This window comes from Sorex fumeus, unplaced genomic scaffold, assembly GCF_029834395.1.
Source record: "Sorex fumeus unplaced genomic scaffold, SorFum_2.1 ptg000063l, whole genome shotgun sequence".
Lineage (NCBI taxonomy): Eukaryota > Metazoa > Chordata > Mammalia > Eulipotyphla > Soricidae > Sorex > Sorex fumeus.
Window position 1 is genome coordinate 11,247,207 of NW_026606120.1, and position 11,748 is coordinate 11,258,954.

The window sequence follows — 11,748 nt, forward strand, 5'->3', positions numbered from 1 at the left end:
CTGTCAAACTGTACATTTTCTCTTTAAAAAAAAACTGGGTGTTGAGAAAATTAAAGGTCTTCTTGGCTATTTCTCCAAAAATAGCTGTTTATTGTGTATGTAAATCACATTAGGTATATTAAGTACTTCCTGAGCTTCCCGGGGGCTAATTGAACCCAGATATGGTATTGGCAGACGCCAGACCTTTCTCTGCTTTCAGATTAAAAGGAACAGTCCCAAAGTCTGTGACAGTCAGATTCGGTAGCCATTTTACAGTGACGGGTCGTTAGTCACAAGAAACCTCAGTCCAGCCAACATTTTGGCGGTTGTGTGGTATAGACATGAAGGCACAGTTTGAAATATCATCACAAAATTGAAAGGAAGCAAACATCAGTAAATGTAGTATTTTGAGCCATGGAATGTTTAATATTCACTCGGAAACACCTTTACTCTTTGGTATACTGGGATGTCTGCACAGGACGGCGTTCCGACCACTCCCTTCTTGCATGATTCCATAAGCATTGGCAGAGAGACAGCTAAGGGAACTGGCACTTTTTATAGATGTAAGCGTTTTCATTATGTTTCCAATAGGTGAAACATTTTTATGAGGTGGGTGAGTGTGTTTCAGGCTTTGTTTCCCATTCATAACGATGTGGCACTGATCCTAACTGGAAGTCTAGTCTCAGACATCTAACCTGGCACCTTTGGAAGTTTTGTTACCGCTGAAATTACATCTCTGTATTCTGAGTACTTTACATGAAGATTTAAAAGCAAAAGACAGCTTCCCCACCTGTCTGCAACATAATGCAGATGAAAATCTCTTGGATGATTGGGGTGGGTGGCACAGTGCAGACCCACAGGTTTGCACTCAGGACTGTAGAATCCCATTCCCTTTGAAAATCTTTGCTTGTTTTCTCTTTCGTTGTTGTTGTTGTTCCTTTTTTTGGGTCACACCTGGCCTTGCACAAGAGTTACTCCTGGCTCTGCACTCAGGAATTACTCCTGGCAGTGCTCGGGGGACCATATAGGATGCTGGGATTCGAACCTGGGTCGACCACATGCAAGGCAAAAGCCCTGCCCACTGTGCGATCACTCCAGCCCTCCTTTCAAAATCTTTGATTCTTGTCTTTTCTCTTCTCTTTTTGTTTCCTACCCGTTGGTTAAGGTAAGATGAAAACTCGAGGGGAGACAGAGAGCTCAGCTGGCCAGGCTTGCTAGCGTGCAGCTACAGCCATGCCGGTCCAAAGCCCGGCATTGCCTATGGGCCCGGGTCCCCCTAGCATCACTGGATGTAGCCCTGGAAGGCCCCTGAGTACTGCTTGGGAGGTGCCTCCCGAAGCCCCCCTAATGAGGAAGTAAAGATTGTAAAACTCCTGATGAGAGGTTCAGGGCGGAGCGGTAGCTCAGAGGACTGGAGTGCATGTGCGCTTAGGCAAGCTCGAGCCAGGGCCCACCCCCGAGCACCACCAGGTGTGGCCCCAAAGCAAACCTAATAGAAGATGAAGAGAAGGTTTAACTAAAAACAGAATAAATGTTTAAGAAGTTTAAAGCAAGATCTCTAAAGATTTTTAAATAACAAGAAAAAAAGGTTTGGCTGTTCCACTAATTAGACATTGCTCTTGGTTCTTTGAGAATCCATCCCCCAGCTCATTCGGCCTGTTCTCCCCTACCAGCCCGAGCACCTCTCCCCTCTCTGTGTGGCCTTGCTTCCTGCCCTCACTCAGCATGTTGTCCATGCAGACGATGCGACTGGGCTGCGCTGGGCAGGCACCGGAAGTGCAGGCGAATGGGACCTTTTGCCCTTAGAAAGTTCCCGGATCTGGGCACCAGCTCTTGGCCCCTGGCACCAGAGGATTCCAGCCCCCAGTTGTGTCTGTATGTCTTCTTCGCGAGCACGGACTTCATCATTTTCCTAGCCATCTTCCCCGCCTCTTGGTTTTTAGTTTTCAGAATTTCATCTGCGTAGAGGCCGTTCGGTCGCTTCCCAGTGGAGTGGCTTGGCCGCGTTTTCTCCTTCGCTCTGAACCTGTAGGTGATAATGAGCTCCTGGTTTGTGAGAGCGAAGCGTCATTGCATCCATCCTCCCCTTCCCACAGCCTCTGCAGGGTGCTATCCAGTGCACAAATTATTTCCTGATAGTTCATGGACAGTCCAAGATCTATATTGTCTTGCTTCTCTCTGTCTTATTTCCAGAAGCAAAAAAGGCAGCGTATGGTGAGAAGCAACCCCTGCATGAAATGTGAAACGTTCAGCTGATTCATGAAGACCCTGTCACCCTTTCTCTCTTGCAGTATATTGAGTCTTCCGCATCAGGCATCTCCAGTGTCGCGCACCCCCAGCCTCCCTGCCGTGGACACGAGCTATATCAACACCTCCCTCATCCAGGACTACAGGCACCCCTTCCACATGACGCCCATGCCTTACGACTTACAAGGTGAGTAACCTGGGCCACAGAGCTTTGGCCAAGGGTCTTTGATCTGGGCGGGTTGGGGGAAGCAGTGAGAGCTGGGAAAGCCAGAGCTTGGCAGGTGGGGGTGGTCATTAGTGAAGTTCAGATCTAGTTTACATGGGCCAGTGTCTATACCGGCGGGAAGCCAGCTTCAGATAGACTGGGTGCAGGCTGGTGTTGGGTATTTCGATGTTTATGGAACTGGGTCCTAATAGCTGTGCTGTCGAATACTTTATAGATTCTGAATGGGAAAGTTTAAATTTTTTTTTCCCAGTGAGCCTGATCATTTATATATCCAAAAGATTTCTTGGTAGCCGGGGCTGTATGGCCCAGCAGTATAGCATGTAGCTAGCATTGGCATTTAACAGTTTCTGTATTTCTTTATGTCACTTAATACTTAAGGGCCTTATTTTTTTATTTGGGGGGGGGAAATACGTGGGAGCTGGTGCGATAGCACAGTGGTTGGGGTGGGTAGGTGCTTGCCTTGCACACAGCTGACCCAGGTTCGATCCTCAGCATCCCATATGGTCCCCCGAGCCCACAAGAATAAGTGTAGAGCCAGAAGTAAGCTCTGAGCACCACTGAGTGTGACCACAAAAACTGAACAGACAACAACAAAAACTGTGGTCCGTCAACAAAATTTCATAGGAAAGCATAAAATGGAATTTCCTCTCTCCGCGTCCAGAAAACTCCAAGGTTATTGGCAAGGACTCCCCTCTTGAGGACAGCTGTGTGACTCCTTAGTGTTTGTCAGGAAAACCTTGTTTGGATTTTGTCCAGTGGAACTGTCTAATGAGGGCAAATACTGAAAAAGTCTCTGCTGGCTGGTATAGTGACCACTGGCCACATGCGCGTTTGAGATGTGGCTTGTCTGGCTGAGGAACTGCATTTTTTATTTTTCTGTAATCGTGGCAGACGTGAACAGCCACAACGTGTAGTTAGTGAGCACTCTGTTGGATTGGGCTGACAGCCCCCTTTTTCACTCAGTCCGGTGCCACTCTTTGTGGGGCCGGTGTCACAGTCTGTCAGGGAAAGGAGTGGACGCGTGGCCTCGCATCTGTATCTGTATCTACCTGCCCAAGCTTAACCGGCATGGCCGATGCGGCCTTGATTCACGTGGGTCTGCGTGATCTTGGTCGCATGTCGCATGGGGTGGCAGGGACAGAACGTGACTGGGGGCCCAGCTGGCAGGGACCCCAAGGCAGCGGGGAGCAGAGTAGCTCCCACCCCGTAGCCAGACTCCCCAAGAGCTCACGAGCCTGACATCAGAGAGGCTGAATGGAAAACCAGTGAGCGAATTTGAAAACATGAAAGTCCGTGCTGCAGCTGGACTTCTTTCAGCCTCCAGCCTGCTTATCTGCAAGATGGGGCCACACAATAATGACACGCTTCATGAGGTGCTGGTGAGAAGCACGTTGGAATAGATGGAAAATAACATACATGGCGCCGGTGTGAACCATGCCCAGAGAAATCTGGTCAGCCGGTCAGGAGTCTGGAGACTGGAGAAAGGAGGGTCACCTCCTTGTGATCATGTACAGTTCTAAAGGAGTTGAGAGTTAATTGTTAGGGGCTGGAGCAATAGTACAGTGGGTAGGGCATTTGCCTTGCACACGGCAGACCTGGGTTCGATTCCTGGTATCCCTTATGGTCCACCAACACCACCAGGAGTAATTCCAGAGTTCAGAGCCAGGAGTAACCCCTGAGCATTGCTGGGTGTGACCCAAAAAGCAATATATATGTGTGTGTGTGTGTGTGTGTGTGTGTGTGTATATACACACAGAGAGAGAGAGAGAGAGAGAGAGAGACTTAATAGTTAATATCGGTGTTTTTGAAATATTGGGTTACTTTTTTTGGGGGGGTTGTTTTCCTTAAACTAAAATAATTTTTTCTTCCACAGGATTAGATTTCTTTCCTTTCTTATCAGGAGACAATCAGGTATGTTATGGGGGAAAAATACTCCTGTTTTCACTGGACATTAAAATACTTTAAAATGTAATATATAGCCAGGGCAGGGAGGGGATCCATTTCCTTAGAAGATTCTGAAGAGGGGTTGGAGAGATGGTAGCAACAGGCAGGCCGCTCGCCTCATGCATGACTGACCCTGCACCCCAACTGGTTCCCCAACTTCTTCCAGGAGTAAGCCCTGAGCCCTGCCAGATGTGGCACAGAAACCAACAGAAAATTCAGAACAGCCATAGCCCTGTTAGTGGCAGAGTACTAAGGAACTGAGAGCTCAAGAGAGAGTGCAGAGGATAATGCACTTGCCTTGCATGCAGCCACTCCAGATGGATCCACAGAACCACAGACGACCCCCAAACCATCAGTCAACAAAGAAAGAAAGAAAGAAATAACCCTTTGTGGGCTGAAGCGATAGTACAGCGGGTAGGGCATTTGCCTTGCACATGGTCGACCAGGGTTCAATTCCCAGCATCCCATATGGTCCCCCGAGCACCGCCAGGAGTAATTCCGAGTGTAGAGCCAGGAATAACCCCTGTCCATCGCCAGGTGTGACCCAAAAGCATTTTAAAAAAAGAGAAATATCCCTTTGCTTTTAGCTGTTCCTGAGTATCAGGTCAGAGCAGTGTCTGCCTGTTGCCTCTTTAGAAGTAGAATTTTGAGAATTGCTTGCAGCGCAGATGAAAACAAACAAACAGAAGTCACTGCCTCAAGATCATTGATGTGATCAGTGCGGAGTCCACTTGTCTGCACGATGTCATTATCAAATATTCCGGAGCACGGGGGATCAGGGCGGGGGGCCAGGCTGGGCTGGAGGGAGCGCTCCCCTGCGGGGTTCTAACGGCGTCTTGTCTCTTGCTCCATGCCAGCATTACAACACCTCCCTTCTGGCCGCTGCCGCCGCCGCCGTCTCGGATGACCAAGACCTCTTGCACTCGTCCCGCTTCTTCCCCTACGCATCCTCACAGATGTTCCTGGATCAGCTGAGCGCAGGAGGCGGCGCTTCCCTGCCTGCCACCAACGGGAGTAGCAGTGGCAGCAACAGCAGCCTCGTGTCCTCCAACAGCCTGCGGGAGGGCCACAGCCACGCCGTGGCCAGCAGGAGCGGCACCGACACAGCCTCCATCTTCGGCATCATCCCGGACATCATCTCCTTGGACTGACCCCCGCCCCAGGAACAGGACTTGGCAGGAAGACGAGGACTCAGCGCTGTGCTTGCCCTTGCTCTGGTAGAGAAGTACACGTGCGTGGTTTTTTCCTTTTTTTAGGGAAAAAAATTAAAAGAAATGTACAGAGAACAAAACTATATTTTCAGTTTTACTTTTGTATATAAATCTAAGACTGCCTGTCTGATAAAACACTTGTTTAAAAAAAAAAGGAAAGAAAAGAAAAAATGACAAAAACAAATACCCACAAACCACCTTCGGTTCATTTTTTCTGGATTCTGAAGACTTTTTTTTTTTTCCCATCATTTGTCCTATGGTTTTGGTTTTATTTTACTTCAATGGCATTATTTTATTTGCAATAACAAAAAAAGGAATTGCATGTATGAAGTTTTCAATTGTGGGCTTTTCTTTGTTGTGGGGAGGGGGTGGGGAGATAGCTTTAATTTCCATTTTCTAAAAATGAACAGACTTGGATTCTGTTTGTGTGCATATTTTATTCAGCCTTAAGTTATGAATCTCATGTGCCCCACTGCATTCCTCTGTACTTGCAGGACATAGCTTGTGAGCGTGTGTGTTTTCCGTGTGCGTGTCTGTATTTCTCTGTCCTCACTGTTTCTTCTCCCCCCAAGTTTGCATTCAGTTGATAAATCAGTTGCTTGCTTTTTTCAAAGTGCTTTGAAGCTCTTGAATTCACCTATGAGCATCTTTTGGACTCTTACAATTGCATGTTCTCCATCACGTACACACTCTCTTATTTGCTAGGTTTCCCCCAGGAATATGTTTTAGACTGGAGTCAAGCTGTCAGGTAAGGAGTAGGCTTAGCATACCTGTGAATACACTTTAGTCTCGTTCTCAGTTTGGACTGCCAGTATTATGTATTGAAACCACGTCTGTGAAGACCTGCTTTTGTTGACCACAGGGTAACAAGTTTTCGTGTGAGATCTTTGCACCACAGTAGGAAGGAAGGCGAGCTTGCAGGGCCCTTTAGGGCATCTCGTGTAGCTGGCAGAGATTACATCACCTCCAGAAAGACAGTCGACTGTTGTAAAAGTAAATACTGTTTGGAACGTTCATCGTGCCAGACATGGCAGTCTGAGGAAAGTTCCTGCTATCTGATCAAAGTTGAAATGGTCTTGATCCTTAGTCATTTTTACTCTGATTCTGAATAGACTTTTCTTTTTTTAGCCTAAATCTTGTTTTATTGCTGTTTGTTTTTACCTTTCAAGACAAGCATGACGTAGGAAAGCCATTTTTGTTTGTATGTTTTAAATATATGGATCTGTTTGATTTATTTCATAATGGAGCATGTAAATATATTGAAAACTCTTCCAGAAGATAACTGAGGGTCACCAGAAAGGAAAAAATGGTTTTACATGTGTTCTTCAATCCTTGTTGGAAAAGGTCCGACCTTCTCTTGGTGAACCATGAAAGTGTGGATAAGAATTTTTGGTACCACTAGAGCAGGCTTGATTAACAGAACAGATAAAGATGGGGTATGATGGCTACTGGTTTCCAGACTCGAGTTGGGGATCTTAACTGTTTATGTTCTCAGAGTTGATGATGGATGACCTTTGTGTATAAAATTGCTTTTATCCTTACAGTGGTAACACAATGACCTACTTTCATCCAGGAGGAATTCAAGACGGCTGTATATTCAGTTGTATGATAAAATTAATCACTCACATTTGTGTGGTATCTAAAAGTAATATGTTTTTACAGCATCTCTCTGCCACTAAATTGTTGACTTGAATCTTGAAAAATAAGTTGGTGTTGATATGTATATGTGTGTGTGTATATACATGTATTTATAGAGAAATGTGTGTGAGTGACAGTGAGTTACATGGTCTTCCCTGCGTGTGTGTCCCCCACAGAGACATGGCTCAGCTCTAGTCACTAATTTGCAATAAAAAAGGTTTCATTGTCGGTTAAAACAAAAAATAGTTCAGTTTTTTTAATGAATCTGTGTTATAGTGAGTAAACAACTGAACACTCTCAATGCCATATTAACCTAAGCTAATATCTAAGAAGTATCTAAATTTGTGTCTAAATTCAGATTGAGATAGAAATTACCTAAATCGTGGGGAGTTGCTTATTTTACAGTGTAAGAGAAAACATTTCCAGTTAAAGATAAAAAGAAGTGGTTTTTCTTTTCTCTTTTTTATTTCTCTTTTTCGATCATTGTTGTTACTGGTCTCAATTCTGATCAATAACTCTGTCTGATTATGATGCTGAATTACCAACTCTTTGAGTGACCCAGTGGGAAACCCATCCCTCTACTTCCATGAGCACCCAGTGTTGGGAAGGATTTCTTTCCCAGAGTGCCCTGCAGTCTAAGGGAAGAACATGAAGGCAGATGTCTGCCTGGCGGCTGTCCCCACAGGAGAAACTGACCGGTCAGTTGTCGTTCTGGTTCCATCCCTTCTCTTCTTGAGGTGTGAGTTCCCTTCGTTGGCTCTCCCAAATGCTTCGTCATAGCATACTTGCATGGTCTCAGAATTGTCAGTAGAGTCGCACAGCACATCTTTCTCTTCCCAGTGAAGGTACACCGGTCATTTGCCTGGTCCCGTCCGTATCCCACCCTCACTCCCCTACCCCTGCCAATGCTTGAGAGACTGACTAACAAAAAACAGTCGTTCTCAGAACTGCCAGCCCCTGGCTGTGGTCTTTCATAATAGACGTGGCAGATGTTTGTGTTTCTGTACAGGCGTGTGTGCATGTATGTGTCATGTGTGCATGGATGTGTGTCAATATGCACACAGTGTCGGTAGCATAGCTTTGACTAACGGGGTTGGAGTTTCTTTCCGTCAGTGGGCAGTATTCCACACATCTATTTTAAAATAATATGAACCTTTCCCGAGTCACTCTGAGTTGGCTCACGTGCATTGCACATTCAGCTTTTTTTTTTTTTTACTTCCGTTCTTACAGACTCTCTCACAGTTCAATATTAGTACTGACTTAGGAAAGGTTCACTTAAGCTTCTGAAATGTGGTTTCTTGGCAGTTTCTTTGGAGTCAGATGTCAGAAAATGAATGAAGATACCCAATTTTAAAATAATAATTGTGAAAAAAGCCTTTTTTTAAAAAAAAAATTTCCAATTTAAATGCACAAAAGTACTTCAAGAGCTTCAGGACGTTAAAGCACATTTGGAATTATTTTAGTAAGAATTTTATTTTATCCATACATGTTGAATTCTGTAGTTGTTCTTTTTCTTTAATTAAAACACACACACAGCTTAGATTTGAGAGAGAGCAGGAGGATAGCTGGTGGCCCCAGAGTGTGCTGCTGATAACTGTTTCATTAACAGCGGGGGAAATGTATATAAACAGATAAGATTTACCATAAATTCCATGAACTTAAATCTGTGATTCATTGCCTTAAAACTTTCTCTTAGGATTTCCATACCGCATGCCAAACCAGTAAATGGCTTTTAAAAATGTATAGTAGACCAATGTCAGTTTGTATAAAAGTACCAAGTGAAAATATTTATTACATGCATTGGAAAAAAAATTGTTTACTTATTGAATGTTACCTGTTTATGTAGAGCTCTTTAGATGTAATAAAAGAAAAGCCTTCAGTTAATTTGTCTTCTGTAAAATACACTGCTGGGCCCCGAAGGGACACAGTGCTGATGAGAAAACGCTAATGCTTTATACTTCCAAAGCGCCTTCGTGCCAAGCATTCAAAGCATGACAGGTGACTCTTTCTCCTGCTACATGCTTCAAGGTAAGTGATGGGTGCAAAGTCTTCATTCTTCCTGAAATACCGCTAGCTTAGAAACGAACCGGAGCGACTGGTTCATTTTGAATCTCTCTCATGACATGTACTTTGAGTTCTAAGAGTAGTGTTGCCTCTGCAAACAATCCTGTGTCAACCCACTGGATTTTAGTGAGTGTGAAACTGGCATCCCACCTGAATGCAACCTGCCATTCAGCTCCTTGGCTCAGTTCTCAGCTCTCAGCCTTGGATCTCACCCCTTCCATCAGTGACCTTAGCTCCTCCCCTGGGAGCTCATATCCTCCTCTGGGACCTTAGCTCCTTCGTCTGGAACCTTAGTACCTCCATCTGGGACACTGTCTCCTCGTCTGGAGTCTTACATCTTCCATCTGGGGTCTTAGCCTCTCGTTAGCAGGTCCCTTAATCGGGGCCTCCAAGGAAGAGGAAATGGACTCAGGTCTTGCCACTACTCTGTACCAGTTGTATATTTTCCAGGCAAGTGAGATTAATAAACTTGTGTTCAAACCAGACTGGGGCCATTCTGTGACAGAGCTTTGAGGGGAAGTTCGCTCTTTGACAGCCCAGAACTCTGTTCATCTGTGTCTCCTATCGAGTCCTCTGGGCAGGGTCTGCCCCTTACACCCACAGAGCCATTGAGCATGGACGTGGAAGGAAGAAAAAGCCATTTTCTTCAGGACACCCAAGTCTAACTGCCCTGAAGGGGGGTGGGATAGGGGTGATGGTCACTTCACTGTGAAGATAATGGAACAGAAGCACCAAGGCCCTCACTTGCTGTGACCTCATCGGGCTCAGTAATTCTTTATTCCTACTTTGGGATTTTAAGGGTGCTACTCCTGGCTCAGTACTCAGGTACAGGGAGGGGAGGAGGCATCTCACAGTGCTGGGGATCATCTGGCCTGCAAAGCGTTCACCCCAGCTCTCTGAACCAGATTGCAAAAAGTTTCAGCTACCAGGAGCCCTGGGTCTGCTCCCTGCATCTTCCAGAACTCAGCTCCTCAGCCAGACAGTTCCACAGAGCCTTTTCCCACTGGGTCTTACCCACCAGCTACAGCGCCTAGGATGCCTGCTGGAGTTCCACTTGGAGAGTGAAAGACCTTGCCCTTCTCAGAACCTCAGGTTGGTTGCCACATGTGGTGCGGTGGTTACACCAAGACTGTCCCTTGCATCGCCTAGTACTGGCCCTGTGAGCCCTGTGGCCTCACTCTTGGAAGAAACCCTGCCCTCTTTTTTTGGCTGCAGAAACGGCACCCCCTGGCACTTAGACAAAGCCACAACCCAGAAGAGCCGGTGATCCAGGGATGGAAATCTCTAGCCCCCCCCCCGCCCCCCCCCCACACACACCTTTTTAATTAGAGGCTGCTGCAGAAGAGAGGATCCAACCCCAGGGCCTTGCTGTGCCACCCCAACCCCAGATCCCACAAGATTGACACTACCTAGAGATCCACAGAGTTGCTGAGTGCACAACTGCAACTTTGTTTTTTGTTTTGTTTTGTTTTGTGGTGGGGTTTTTTTTTTTTTTTGGTTTTTGGGTCACACCCAGCGATGCACAGGGGTTACTCCTGGCTCTGCACCCAGGAATTACGCCTGGCAGTGCTCAGGGGACTATATGGGATGCTGGGAATCGAACCTGGATCAGCCATGTGCAAGGCAAATGCCCTACCCACTGTGCTATAGCTCCAGCCCCACAACCTGCAACTTTGAACCAGCTTGGCAACCCCTGTTACGCAATTTTAAAAAACTTGAGGGGCCAGAGCTGAAGTGCAGTGGGGAGGCACTTGCCTTGCATGCACATAACCTGGATTCAATCTCTAGCACCCATAAGGTTCCCGGAACATCGCTAGGAGTCAGCTGTGAGTACCACCAGGTGTGGCCCAAAAACCACACACAAAAAAAAAAACTACTTGTGCTAGAATAATGCCCAGGTACAGTGTCCCTGCACACACCATGGCCTTCGCCTGTCATGACCCATTTCTGGAGAAAACAGCCTGAGACTGACTCAGTTGGCTCCGTTGAGCAGATCATCCTCACTGTGAACCTTTGACGACAGGCCAGGAGGGAAGCGCAAGATCTGACAGGGTCCGAGACAGGGCAGCCTCCGCCTGAGGAGCTCGGCCACTAGCTGGTCTTCGCTCTGGGCTGTGGAGTCAAATCACTCTCCCACTGTTAGCTGGCACTTGCCCATTCTAACGTATGAATAAACCTCCTGAGCTGGGGTCCTTGGCAGGGATGGGAGAGAGACTTTTAAGCAGCGAGAAACAGTTACCACAGTTGGGTCGTATTGTTTTTAGTCCAAGCACCTGTTTGTTGCTAACAGGGACCTGGTGTCAGCACTGTGGAAGAAGCAGTTACTGGAAATGTGACCCTGTTCACAAGGCTCTGCCAGAGCACTGAGGACTACTGTGCTCTGGGGGTTGCAAAGGCATTTTTTTTTCTGGGTGGGGAGGGGGGTGGTGGACAAGGGAG

General features: G+C 46.6%; 1 protein-coding gene across 1 annotated transcript in view; it reads left to right on the top strand.

Moving 5' to 3' along the window:
- The window catches only part of PIAS1 (protein inhibitor of activated STAT 1), a 133,219-nt gene extending 124,090 nt beyond the window's left edge, over window positions 1–9,129 (top strand). The window contains exons 12-14 of the mRNA XM_056127800.1: window positions 2,271–2,413; window positions 4,326–4,363; window positions 5,254–9,129. Of these exons, the coding sequence (XP_055983775.1) occupies window positions 2,271–2,413; window positions 4,326–4,363; window positions 5,254–5,547 (475 nt within the window). The 3' untranslated portion in view covers window positions 5,548–9,129. The remainder of the gene's footprint in view (window positions 1–2,270; window positions 2,414–4,325; window positions 4,364–5,253) is intronic.
- Window positions 9,130–11,748: the final 2,619 nt, after the last annotated feature.